Source organism: Equus quagga, chromosome 3 (genome assembly GCF_021613505.1).
Source record: "Equus quagga isolate Etosha38 chromosome 3, UCLA_HA_Equagga_1.0, whole genome shotgun sequence".
NCBI lineage: Eukaryota > Metazoa > Chordata > Mammalia > Perissodactyla > Equidae > Equus > Equus quagga.
This window is the reverse complement of record NC_060269.1, coordinates 52,501,257-52,516,227: the sequence shown is the minus strand read 5'-3', so window position 1 is coordinate 52,516,227 and position 14,971 is coordinate 52,501,257. Positions and strand designations below refer to the sequence as shown.

At 34.1% G+C, this 14,971-nt stretch overlaps 1 protein-coding gene across 1 annotated transcript in view; it reads left to right on the top strand.

Annotated features, from left to right (window-relative positions):
* SPOCK3 (SPARC (osteonectin), cwcv and kazal like domains proteoglycan 3) overlaps nucleotides 1–14,971 on the top strand; it is a 461,901-nt gene that overhangs the window by 161,017 nt on the left and 285,913 nt on the right. Inside the window, exon 3 of the mRNA XM_046656940.1 lies at nucleotides 5,351–5,396. Within this exon, the coding sequence (XP_046512896.1) occupies nucleotides 5,351–5,396 (46 nt within the window). The remainder of the gene's footprint in view (nucleotides 1–5,350; nucleotides 5,397–14,971) is intronic.

The following is a 14,971-nucleotide window of genomic DNA, read 5'->3' as shown; positions in this document are numbered from 1 at the left end:
AATCACCAATCTCTGATATATCCTTGGAAGGTGAATAAGATCACACTTTATGTACATCTGGCTTCAAAAGTCAGAGTACACAATGAGTTCCTAATAGATTGCTTTCCCACTTCCTATTCCTTATGTTATAATCTTCCTTCAAGGATATACCACATATTTTATTCAAAAATTCCATTTTCATATGATACCAGTTTAAGAAAGATATTTGTTTATAGCATTATAATGATTGACGATAATCACTAGAATGTTTTCCTGAGTATAATAATAACAGATGCCAATTTTTAAGTGTTTATTGTGAACTAAAGACTATACTAATATTTTAAATATGTTATGTAATATAATCTTTACATAGCCTAAAGACATTATTATTATATCAATTTTAAGAAAAGAAAACTTAAGGTCAGTTGAAATATCATAGTAAGTGGTAGATAGATAGTGCATTCTATCTCAAAGTTTTTTTCATCAGAAATCTCAGTCTTGGCCCCGATGTCCAATTATATCTTCCTCTTTGTTTTCCTTTTTCTTTCAATCTTATATAATCTTTTCTTATAATCTTATAATCTTTTCTTATCAATCTTATATGACATGGATTTTTTTCTTGGCAAAGCTATAATTGGTTAAAATACATCTGCCTTATCACATATCTCATATGACTAAAATATTATTTAAATGTCATTTAAATGTTGTAGACAGACACTAATGAAATGAATCTCTATAGCAGATTCACCTATTTAAGATATATATACATTTATGTATATATGTATTTCAACATATGTGCATGAATATATATATTGTGTGTGTGTGTGTGTGTATATGTGTGGTTGCAAATGGATGACTATATACAAAGATCCTGTAAGAAATCCAAGATATTCTGATATCAGACTTCAGATATGGAAGAAGTACTGTGTAAATATTATCACCTAAATTGTTTTAGTGTAGATTAACCATAAAATTCTATACCTCACCAAGAACTGGACTGTCATATTGTTAGGACGTAACTATGCTGTATGAAACATACCCACCATTGATAATCATCACGTTAACACATTTTATTTTTGCAGTGTCTCTAAAAGTATTAACTCCTGTGTCTCATTTAATAATTGTGTAGTATTCTTCTATAATTTAAAAATACTTTGTGGCAGTTTACCATAAACTGTAGAAGGCTTTGGAAATATAGGACAAAATTGTGTCCATCAGACTTCAATAGTATCTCTATTGATTATTATTTAAAAGTGGCATACTTTGCTAGCAATTTCATTTCAAATATATGTTTCAGTAAGGTTTTATTGCTTGTACAGCTCTTCATAGCCACTGGAGCAAGTTGAATGGCTGAAAAATGGCTAATATAATACTACATTGCTACGCATTGTGGAACTCTAGGTATTAAGATTCTCCCATTTGCAGTTGATCACATATCAAAATCTATGAGGATGCTTAAGTAATCCCTGACCTAGTTTGACAATCTATATTTTTCCTTCAGGCAATGGGGGAATTTATCAGTACAGATGTAGCAGTGAATGAATGAACCAAACAGTTGATCTTTGGATGTAAACTTGTCCTTCCGACCTACTTCATCTGGACAAAGCCTGTATAACCAGTTATTGTCACAGGAAATGCATTTCTCTCTTCTAGGCATGATGTTTATTCATAGTGATCATCTTCCTAAACTTATACTTAAATTCTGTATTTATAAGAAAATAGATATGCAGACATTTATCTATGAGTTATTTATTATAGCAAGATATTATAAGCAATTCAAAAGCACAGACATCTGAAGGGATAGCTACATGACGGTAAATCAACACTAAAGGATATTAGGCAGCCATTAAATAATTTGATGAAAGATATTAATACAATTGCACAGTTCTCTCAGTAAAATGTAACACAAAAAACCCAAGTTGAGTGTATAATATTGTCTCCATATAATAAAACATTTGTGAAGAAAAATCTGTTACTGTTAGCAATCCTTTGTTGTAAGATATATTGATTCATTCGCCTTTATTTATTTCCCAATAACTACATCAGTCATCCTCAAGTAGGTGATTTTTCCCTCTGAGGAGACATTTGACCAAATTTGGTGACATTTCTGTTTGTCACACCTTGAGGGAGGACGCTAGCGGTATCTCATGGGTAGAGGACAGAGATGCTGCTAAACAGCCTGCAATGCACAGGACAGCACCCCTCCTCCAAAACAGAAAAGAATTATCTGGCCAAAAATAGCAGTAATTTAAAAGTTTAGAAACTATGCTCTACATTAAATATGTTTTCTTTAAAATTAGGTAAAATAGAGTATTAAGACCTCAAGTAAAAGTTTAAATAATAGGATACACAGATCAGTTTTTTAATGCAAACCATGTTTTTTGGAAAACTAGAAAATATTGTTTCTTTAAATATAGGAAATTGGCAGAGGTGTACTTTTAAATTCACATCATCTCTGTAATTTGCTGGCATAAGCTTTGGAACAGGAGTGACGAGAATCCAACCTTGCCTGTTGGAACACTCAGGCTTGATTTCAGTGGTATGAACCTGACTCTCTTCAATTGGGGGCATTTCTCACAGTTGTTTTCTAAATCCCTGGTTGGCTTATTTTGGATCTAAATTGAAGCCTGAGAACAACCAATATTCACACAAAGCTTTCGGAGACAAAAGAAGCTGTGCCTGAATGAACACTTATGTGAAAATACTTTTATTTCTCATCCTGGCAAAATTCCTAAGATTTAATGAGGTGAAACCGTTTTCAGAGAGAAAAAAAAAGTCTAGTGATGCGGGAACACAAAGAGAAACATCTAAAAATAGCTAATAGGCTAACTACTTTGCTTTTCTATACTGTATCAAATCCCCACAATGGCCAGACGTTGATGTTGCCCTTGACATAACCAAAAAACCATGCTCATGTTTTACGTTACGATTATCGATTTTTATGTAGCAGTGGTCCCAAATTAATGCAACGTGATCATGTTGTTCTGAAGGAAGTCATTTTATGTGATTGAGCTTAGATTTTACTATCATATTCTTTTTTTTATAGTCTGCCTAATTCCTGCTAATCTCTACTGATATTGAATATTTCAAGCAGTATTTGGTGTGTTAAACGTTTTGCTTTCGTGTTATCAGGCTTCAGTGCTAACAATGTCAATTCCACACCTATTCCCCCCCTTCCAGAGCTCTAGTGCTAATTCTATGAATTGAGTCACTATTGTAATAAAAAGTTACCCACATCTTTTTGGGTGGTGCCACTGGTACCACTTCAGAGGAGTTTGAGGTGATGACAGAAATACTTGCCTTCCCACGTTAACTACAGTCATAAAGGTAAACTTTTAAAAAGTTCAGTTCTTCTAACATTTGACATTTGTGGGGACAGTTTGGACATCCCTTTCAAAAATGTTATGAGGAGTCTATGGCTATTTCTAATAAACCAGAAAAACCAAAGGACTTTGTCAGCAGTAATGACAAGTTGTCCAACGGTGATGTTGCTCAAAGATGCTAACGGAGAGGAACCTGGTCCTTCTGATTAGCAAGCATGCTTTACCATCTCCTTTATGCCAGATATTGTGCTAGTATTTTACATTTTTTTATAACTAATCCCTACAGCACCCTTACCAAATAAGTAGGTATTATTTTTCCAAGTTTGGTCGCAAGGATCTGAAGTTTAGATCACCGCCTTTTCTAAAGTGATAAGCTAATAAGTGGTAAAGCCAGACTTAAACTTCAAGTTTGCCTGTCTCCAAATCCATTGCTCGTGGTGCTCATTGTCCAGCTTGTTGTGATGCTTCAGGAGAAACTCCAACTCTTCTCCATGTTTGGAATGAATAATTGTCACTTTCCCAAACAATTAGATGTAATCTAAAAAATAAAAGTTATTAAATGAGTGTGTTATGGTCCTCAGCTAAAGATTTGAGAATGAGTAGAACAATTTAATTTGAAAGCTTAGTTTTCCAAGAATTTTCTTAAAAAGAATGTTTTTTAAAAAGAGACTAAACAATCAATGTTGATTTAATTATCAGTGGTGTTATCCTCCCTTAACCTACTCCTAGGCAATTTAGTACAGAAGTCAGCAATGTAGATTGCCATAACAGGCTCTTCTCTTACTATAATCCTATCTCAACATAAATATAAGGCTGATACCAGTATCTTCTGTGTTTTTTCTTTTTTTCCTTCATGTGAAGTTGGTGAGGTGGGAGTTCAGAAGGTGATGATGGGTGATTAGTCACAATAAGGAAAAACTTTTGTAACAATTTAAAATTTAGAATAGATAAATTAGAGAAGTGTGTTTATCTCCATAATTAAAATACATGCTACATTTTCCTCCTTTTCATCAAAGGATATTAGCAAAGAGGATAGAAGGAAGATTCAAACAATCGGTGCTTGGCCTTTTGGATTCCTTACATTTTGTATCTTTCCATTGGACTGACTTTAGTGGGTCTACGTATATGGAGCTAAGAAATGTTTAATCAAGGATCTTCACCAGGATGTGCTACCCTTTCTTCCTATAGTGAAAATAGATTATTAATTTGAACAGTGAAATCTATTCTATTTACCATAAAAGATGATATGTATGAGGTACCTTTACAAGGCTTTTAGGATGGTCAAAACAGAAAGTAAAATAGTGTTAGTCAATTTAGCTCTGCTTTTGAAAAAAATATTTCAGTATACATTGCCCCACTTTTGTGTTGTATAGTCATATTTACTAAATATATAGTAAACGTATTGTAATGATTCCTTTGCATATCAACAATTTAAACTTTAGACAAGATTTAATTGTGTGCATTTTTTTCAAGCTTCTAATTGCATTTTGATGAACTCTGTAGATATTCAATTAACATGTGACCGATTTACATAAAGCATATTTATACTGTATATGCTAGTGCAGAATCACTTGGTGTTTTCACTGCTATCTTATTGGTTCCATTTACTATTGTATTCGTGGAAATGAACTTGTATAATTGGAAACCATCAAGATGATTTTATAGCTTATTAGCTTAGGGTAATTATCTGCATGTTATATTGCACATTGAATTACAATTGAAAGTACTGTATTATAATATTTAGGTGAAGTGACAACTAAAAATAGTTAAGTTGTTATAGTAAACATTGACTTGCAATGAAAATGAACACATTTATTGAAAGACATTTCTATAACGTGTAAACAATGTGTTCCTTTTTGATAACTATTGTTTTTCTCTTGTTCCTTTATTTATTTTTTATTTATTTTTTTTATAATTTGCTGCTTGCCATTGCAGGAAGTAGAGGTTTGTATTCAGCTTCTGTATTTCATATTTTATTTTAGATTTTATATGAATATTTGCATTTAAATTACTCATATACACTCAATTCACATTATTTTCCCCCTTAGGATGATTATTTCCGCACCTGGAGTCCAGGAAAGGCCTTCGATCAGGGTAAGAATATAATTATTTTAATATAAAAATCTTTACATGTTTATAACCATTGTGCTTTAAACATGATATTTATTGTCTGGTTAGATTTTGAAATACTGAACAGGAGAGCTGAGATGAATGGAAAAATTTATGTAATAATTACTTTCATTTCAGAATAATATAGTTGGAAATAAGTTAATTAGGTATCATGATGATGTCAAGATCTCTCTTATTTTTAGATACATGTCTTAGATTACTGATTTGGCTTCTGAACTTAACTGTACCCATTTTTATTAGTTGATACAAGTCACTTTATCCAGTTTTCAAATATATTCAGGTGCATTCACTAGAAACAGATTTATTTGTGAAAAATTTCAAAATAAATCGCTTTCCTTTCTCATTTTCAGTTAATAAATGCTTTCATTTAAAACAGAGCTGATTGATTTTTAGACTTAGCTGGGGTCCATGTAAGACCCAAAAGGAAAAGCCTTATGTAAAATTAGGGTTCCCTCATTTCTGGACACACAGTTTGCAGTTCTGGTTTGCTTACTTGAAAAGTAAAAGCAGGAAATATGCATGGAAAAAGAAACACTTTCATATGTGCAATGGAAACATCAAACTCAATGCAATCATAATTATATACATAAACAGATTTGTTTATTAAGCTGTACAATGTTAGAACCAGAGACTCTTCCTTTTAAAGTTTGAAACAAAAGAAAGTTCTGCTTCATAAAGGCTATAGTAATCTTACAAAAGATATTACTCCGTGAGGTAGTACCACTTAAAAATAGACATCATTTTTAAGAATGAGGTATAATATGTATGTTATTAAAAGAAGCTTAAGGGGGCCTGGCCCCGTGGCCAAGTGGTTAAGTTCGTGGGCTCCGCTGCAGGCGGCTTAGTGTTTCGTTGGTTCGAATCCTGGGCGCGGACATGGCACTGCTCATCAAACCACGCTGAGGCAGCGTCCCACGTGCCACAACTAGAAGGACCCACAGCAAAGAATATACAACTATCTAGTGGGGGGCTTTGGGGAGGACAAGGCAAAAAAAAAAGAAGCTTAAGGTATTTTACTATGTCTCCAAACTTTTGACTTAGTATTTGGGATGAATGCTAGAACAGCCATCCTCTCTGAGTGAGAACCAACCTGGGTAGACCAAATGGAGACTGTCATCAACGTTGCTATTAACCTGCAGTCTGAAACAGTCATTCTTATCCAATCCCCCCTTCTATATTAGTTTCTCTCTTCTACACTCCATGTGGTTTCACTGTTAGTATCCAGTATATTTGTGGAATCTGCATTCTAAAATTCTAAAAAAAAAATTTCATTTGGCTACTTAATAAGTCAAGCCAAATGTACTAAAAGACAGGCAATGAAAAAATAATGACATGCAGACTAAGATATATTTGCAAGCTTTCTTGAGAAACGAATTTTTTAGATGGAATCATAAACCTTGAAAAATCAAACTTACCTATGAAATAGATATTAACACTGAAATTTGCCATACTTGGTGCGTACAATTACAATAATGATTTTTTTTAATTTTTATTTTTGTGTGTGTGACAATGTGTTCAATTGCAATTTATCTCTCGTTAAAAAAAGATTTCTATAGAGAGGCTTCCAAACCCTGATATACTGTAAGACTGATTTACTTTAATTTTCTTTCTCTCTCTTTTTTTTTTAAGGAAGATTGGCACTGAACTAACATCTGTTGCCAATCCTCTTCTTTTTGCTTGAGGAAGATTGTCCCTGAGCTAACATCTGTGCCAACCTTCCTCTGTTTTGTATGTGGGACACCACCACAGCATGGCTTGATGAGTAGTATATAGGTCTGCATCGGGGATCCAAACCCATGAAGCCCAGGCTACTGAAGTGGAGTGTGTCAACTTAACCAGTGTGCCACTGGGTCAGCTCCAGACTTTAATTTTCAGATAGGTTTGTAACCTACCAACTTGTCAGAAATAACATATTTATCAGGCAGAGAGAATCTCATGACATGATAATAGTCGGTATTTATAAGGAATGTCCTATATCCAGTCACTATTCTAAGTATGCAGTATATTAGTTTATTTAATCTTAACGAAGACCCTGCCAGGTAGATGTAGAAGGCAAGGCACTGAAAGAAGTTAAGCTCCTGCCCAAGGTCATATTCCCACAAAGTGTCAGAGTCAGGATTTGGGTCCAGGCAATCTGACCCACGAATCCTGTTTCCTAAATGCTATGTGGTATTGTACTCATATACTGGCACTAAAATGAAATAATGGAGTATTAGTGGAATTTTGGAGTTTATATTTTAAAAATAAATATTTTCTTGAATGAATATTAGAAATAGAGCTGGTAGCTTTGTTTCTATATTGTGAAATAATATTTTGCAGACCATCAGACCCTGGGTTTTGGTTGATTGAACACATATAGCTGATAAACATACATAAGAAAGTTTATATCAAAACAAGAAAAATGAAAGAAATTAGATTGAAGGACATGTATTTGTTTTCTGTTTGTTTTTGACTTTGAGTCAAATTAACCAAACTGTTTGTTGTAGATTATACTGAGGAGTGAGAAAAATTACCCTGTTCCCATCTAGTTCTGAATAAGATAGATACTGTGAGTCATTTGGATGGAACAGACTTGAGATATGTTAATTTCTAATATGTTTCTTGTTCTGTATGATGACAGAATCTTCTGTTAAGTATCATTTTCAAAATCTGATTGAGCTGTTGAACATAAAATAATTTAGAAAATTTTTATGAGTATTTATAATTTTTAATATGTTTTTCATTGGTTTATAGGCATTAATATCAAACAATATAAGTTGATTTTCCCAACTTTATTTTTGTGGGGAGGATTGCATATTTCCTAAAAAGAGTGATGAAGAAGCTCCCTTAGCATTATGTTTTTGTATTCTGATATGTACACCATTTTTACTGTATTTCACTTTAAATTATATTTTACTTCCATTTTTCCATTTTTAGACTGCCCACAAAAATGAAGAAATTAAATACCACTGATGGAAACGTTAATTAATATTTCGTAATACAAATGGCATAATTTCTCAGCACAAAACTCATTTCTACATACGTGCATAAAGAAGCACACATACTGACATGTATTTACACGTGCACAAAAACACACATTTGCACCTGCAAATTTGCTTTTTAGGTAAGAATCAACTGATCATTCACATAGAGCTTATCTACTTTTTGGTTTAGCTGTGACAAATTTTTCATCCTTATAGATCCTTTTCGTTAATCAGAACATTTCTACTTCATTTTTTTCCACCAAAATAGTAAGAGTTTTGGGAAAATATTTGGTTTTAAATGAATGTAAGTAAAACTATTTGATGAAGGTAAATCTGCTTTAAAATTTAAAACAAACAAACCCAGAACATACTGCTGCCCAAAATGAATTTCTTTGGATTTCTCCGGGTAGCGTTTTCTATGACATTACTTTTTTTCATTACTGTGGCTTATCATGAGTTGACACAACAAAAATCAACTGAAAAATGGTTTTAATGAGGACATGCACCTTCTTGAAAATGGCATAGAAGTTCTATGTTTACTATGACAAATTGAAAGGGGAAATCCATGGATGGACAGATAGTGATAGCATGATAAAGATTTTAAATAGGTTAATAAATGCTTTGGGTAGGTATACTGTAGTTTTAAGAAAAAAATTCGCTTCTTTTCTTTTGACTATGTTTACTGTGCCTTTGTTTTTGGTCACTGATTAATTTGGATGTGTAATAGATAGGTCACTGAAATTTTTAGCCATAATCCCTGATGGTTGTTTAGAAAATCTGCTTGTGCTGATGTGCTGTATCTACAAGGATCATCTTTTATCCAAAAGTTATTTTCTCCAGGATATGATATTTACGTGCCTTGAGGTGAAATAGTTGCAGGTAAAAATGTGCTTTCTATGTTTCCCTAATTTTGCTGTCTAGTCCAGCTTGGAGTTGCTCCACTCGATATCCACCATGGCAGTGAATTATAACCAGTGGACTAGTAATAAAGAAGCTGAAATTAAATAGACTCAGAGATTTCAAGACAAATCAGTTTCATGTTATTGATGTGTTTCTCCTGCTTGTGCACATTTCTGGGAATACGGAATTAGAGGCAAGAAACAGCTGTGGCTTTACAGCAGTTCCATTGTGTGCTCTCTTCGTAAACCTGGACCTGTCTGGAAAGGGCAGCCTGACTCCTACTGGACCATTAGGTTGAATCTCATTCAACAAACGTTCCTAAAGAAGTGATGTGGTAGGAAACCATTCCTAAACTCAAGCTGCTCAAAATCTAGCCAGGAGAATAGACATGTGAACAGCTAACCTGGTATCTACATGAGCCAGTCTTTCAAGGACTGGAGGGGAGGGTAAGAAACAAAACTCAGCTCTCTGAAAGGGCAGTCATATGCTTAGTCATTTGCTTATCCTTTGTTTCTGTCTTTTCGGGATCAGTTCTTAGATCTTTATCTGATTCCTATAATTTTTCCTATCCATTTTCAAAACTTCTGTATAGCAACAGTCACAGCTTGATGTGTGCTTTGCAGTCAGTTTCTTGCTACAAAGGAAAAGCTATTGAGATTTCATCTGCAGTTTTTATTCCCTTCAATGAACAGAGCTGTTATAGTATTACGGCTGTAATTATTTCTGAAATTGAAAAAGACTAGTGCTTGAGAAAATGTACTCCCAACTTATCTTTCCCTTCTTAAAATACATTACCATTTTTCGTAAGGCACGGTGTATGTGGATGACACAACGCAGGTATCGCTTCTCTCCAAGCTGCCTTTAATTTTCACTTGTTTACATGAGGATCATTTTTTCTTGCATGTCTTAGATGGTATTTATTGATAGCAGTCTGAAACAATGGATAGGTCTGATTCATGCTTCACAATAGAGGCCTGGTAGTATCACAATGTTGCTTTGTTTAAGAGCTTGGGGCCTTTTGGCATTTTTCTAATGGAAAAGTTGGTGTTCCTAGAATTGAAATTCAGTGAGAATGATATGCAAAGAGATCATATGATTACAGTATTTTCCAAAAATGCTTTCAATCATTTAAAAAGATAAAATTTGAACAGTTATTTGCTCTGAACCATTATTTGATCAACTCGCAAGAATTGATTTAGAATTTTTGTATCATTTTGGACAAATTGCTTGTTAGGATATTCAAGTGCTAATAGCTATGTCAATTTACATCATACATTAGTTATATCACCTTGGCTTATAGAAGCCCTCTGGAAAACCTGCAAAGAAATTATACTCAACCTAGAAACCAACAGTACAATACGTGTTCATTTACTCTGTGTCCGATTTAGTAGATAAGAACTACACAGGGCTTTGAAGTTAGGAATGTATTTCCTCTTCCTGTGCAATTCTCATTTCTTTATATAAGAATGGTATTTCATTTGTTTTACACCATAATCTATAAAATATAGGAATCAAGAATCTTAGATTGTTTTGTTCTATTTCATATAGTTTCTTTCTCCAGAGAATAATCAATGTTGTATAAAAGTCTGCTTTTAATATATAACATTGAGATTAGTATACTTCATTTGGTTCATATCACACTAGCCTATATAAGTGTGCCACAAGGCAAATTATATTTATTTCTTTTCAGTGACTTTATACGGTTCTGAATTGTGAATCAAATATATAGAGCAAACGATTGATCAAATATAGTTCAGGGGCCGGCCGGATGGCACAGTGGTTAAGTGCGCACATTCCATTTTGGCAGCCCAGGGTTTGCTGGTTTGAATCCCAGGTGCGGACTGCCACCACTTGGCATGCCATGCTGTGGTAGGCGTTCCACATGTAAAGTAGAGGAAGATGGGCATGGATGTTAGCTCAGGGCCAGTCTTCCTCAGCGAAAACAGGAGGATTGGCAGCAATGTTAGCTCAGGGCTAATCTCCCTCAGAAAAAAACCAAAAAACAGAACATAAAAAAACCCCAAATGTACCTCAAAGGTATTCAGATATTTAAGAAACAATATTCTTACTTCATAGTAACATAGTAACACGTATTGTAAAGATTGAAAAAAAATAGATATATATAGGAAGCCATATTATTGAAAAAAATAGATATATATAGGAAGCCATATTTTTCACAAGAATCCTCCACTGGCTAAAGGAGTGATTTTCAGTCCTGCCTGCACATGAGGATTATGAAGCACTCATTTAGATAGTACTGTTGCCTAAGGCTGGCCTCGGAACATTTTGATTTAATTTATCTGGGGCAGATTCTGAGCACTTTGTATATGGGTTTGTATGTGTGTGTATGTGTTTTTTAATTAAAAAATTGTGATAAAATAGACATAACATAAAATTGACTACTTTAACCATTTTTTTTTAAAGATTGGCACCTGAGCAAACATCTGCTGCCAATCTTTTTTTTTTTTTCCCTTCTTCTCCTCCAAGCCCCCCAGTACATAGTTGTACATTCTAGTTGTAGGTCCTTCTGGTTGTGCTATGTGGGACGCTGCCTCAGCATGGCCTGATGAGCGGTGCCAATTCTATGCCCAGGAGCCAAACTGGCGAGACGCTGGGCAGCAGAAGTGGAGCACATGAAGCTAACCACTTCGCCACGCGGCTGACCCCTACTTCAACCATTTTTAAGGATACAGTTTAGTGGTAGTAAGTACATTCACATTGTTGTGCAACCATCGCCACCATCCATCTCCAGAACACTTTTCACCTTCCCAAACTAAAAGTCTGTACTCGTTCAAAAATGTCTCTATTTTTCCCTGCTCCCATTCTTTGGCAACCACAATTTTACTTTCTGTCTCTATGAATTTGACTACTCTACGTTTCTCCTATAAGTGGAATCATACAATATTTGTCCTTTTGTGACAGCTTATTTCACTTAGCATTATGTCCTCAAGGTTCATCCACGTGTCAGAATTCCCTTCCTTTTTAAAGTTGAATAATATTCTATTGTATGTATATACCACATTTTGTTCATCTGTTCATCCATTGATGAACACTTGGGTTGCTTCCATGTTTTGGTTGTTGTGAAAATGCAGCCATGAACATTGGCATACAAATATCTACTTAAATCTTTGCTTTTGATTCTTTTGAGTATAAACCCAGAAGTGGAATTGCTGGATCAAATAGCAATTCTATGTTTAATTATTTGAGGAACTACCATATCTTTCTCCATAGCAGCTGTACCATTTTACATTCCCACCAGCAATGCAGAAAAGTTCCAATTTCTCCATATCCTCACCAATATTTGTTGTTTTTTTTTAAAGATAATATCCATCCTGATGGGTATGAAGGTGTTTGTGTTTTCAACTCTACAATGTAGTACTTTATGCAGATACAGTTGAGAATCACAGGGTATAAGCAGTGACTGATGAAAATAATTCCTCATTCTGATGTGTAGTACTGAGAAGTTTTTTGTCAAACAGCTGTTCTTTTGAAGGCAACCCAAGTGTCAGGGAATTTTAAATAACCTATTCACCTTTTCAGATCTGAAGCCAGAAGCAGGTACAAAAGGGATCTGAGAATGGACTGTGGGAATCAAGAAAACCCCAAAAGTGAATCAGTGTTTCCATTGAATAAGCACTTCCTATGTGTCAGGTGTTATATTTAAGACAATTATCATACTAACCTCAAAAAGTAGATATATTCTTTAAGTTACAAAGGAAACAGAAGTTGAGAGAGGTTGATAAAGGTAACAAAGCTAGTTAAGTGTTGTAGCTGGGTTTGGAATCTTGTATTAGTGGACTTGAAGTCCATTTTCTCTTTCATCATGCAACACGGCTTTAGATTCAGCTCATCTGTCTACACGTTTTTGGTCTGTTTCTCAACTTAGACATATACTTTTTCATGAAAAGACATGGCAAAAATTATGCAGGGGAATAGAAATAGCTAAGGGATCCTTCATCAGGTACACATTGGATCATATTAGAATTGCTCCACAACCAAGGGCAGGAGGTGTTTGTAACTTGTATTTTAATTTTTAAATTATAGGAATATAGGTTTTTAAGCTCACTTATATAATTATCTAATATGTCCAAGGATTGTTGCCTTGGGATGTGTTTCCATCACTTGGGAATCACTTACAGCATATCCGTAAGACAAGAAGATGTATGAAAGCGCCTGTGGAATACGTTCTTGGAAGTTACGTTTCATTGAAGTGTCCTGACCACAGGTCTCACCCCACTTCCTTATATGCAGTGTAGAAAGGAAATACGTGTCTTAGACTATTAAAATATTGTCATTGAAACTTAGAGGTGACTATGTCCAATCACTAATACACTTAAGGTACTTCTGCCTCTTAAATGTCTCTGATGTCCGGCCTTGACTTGGACTTTCTACTTGGATATGTAATTCCATCTTCACATAACCCTTATTATTTGAAAACTACTTCTCAAATTAAAATAGAATCTGTTTTCCTATGTACAATTTTTGGTCCTATATTCTTCATCAAGAGTGAGTAAATTCATCCTTCCATATGAAAATTTTTTGAAAATTTGAAAGTTGCTAGTATGGTACCCTTTATAGAAGCTTATAAATTAATTAATTAATTTTATCTTTTTTAATTGAGGTAACATTGGTTTAATATTATGTAGGACTTCGGGTGTACCTCATTATAATTCAATTTCTGTATACATTATATCATGTTCACCATTCAAAGTCCGGTTTCCACCCATCACTGTACATAAGTCCCCCTTTAACCATATTTGCCCTCCCCTCACTCCCCTTCTCTTCTGGTAAACATCAATCTGTTCACTGTATCTGTTTGTTTCTTTGTTGTTGTTGTTTTTAATCTTCCACATATGAGTGAAATCTTATAGTTTTTGTCTTTCTTCATCTGATTTATTTCACTTAGCATAGTACCCTCAAGGTCCATCTATGTTGTTGCAAATGGCAAGAGTTCATCTTTATTTAGGGCTGAATAGTATTCCATTGTATATAAATGCCACATCTTCTTTATCCATTTATCCATCAATGGGCTCTTTGGGTGTTTCCATGTCTTGGCTATTGTAAATAATACTGCAATGAACATAGAGGTGCATATATCTTTTCAAATTAGTGTTTTTGTATTCGTTGGATAAATACTCAGAAGTGGAATAGCTGAATCATATGGTAGTTCTATTCTTACTTTTTTGAGGAATCTCCGTACTGTTTCCATAGTGGCTGCACCGATTTACAATCCTACCTGCAGTGTATGAGGGTTCCCTCCTCTCCAATTCCTCTTCAAGATTTGTTATTTCTTGTGTTTTTTGTAATAGCTGTTCTGATGAGTATGAGGTGATATCTCATTGTGGTTTTAATTTGCCTTTCCCTAATAATTAGCGATGTTGAACATTTTTTCATGCACCTGTCATATCTTCTTTGGAAAAATATTTGTTCAGATCCTCTGCCCATTTTTTAATTGGATTGTTTGTTTTTTTTTTGTTGAGTTGTATGAGTTCTTTATATATTTTGGATATTAACCCCTTATCAAATGTATGATTTGCAAATATCTGCTCCCAACTGATAGGTTGTCTTTTCATTTTGATGATGATTTCTTTCCTGTGAAGAAGCTTTTTAATTTGATGAAGTCCCATTTGTTTATTTTTTCTATTGTTTCCCTTGCCTGAGGAACATATCCAAAAA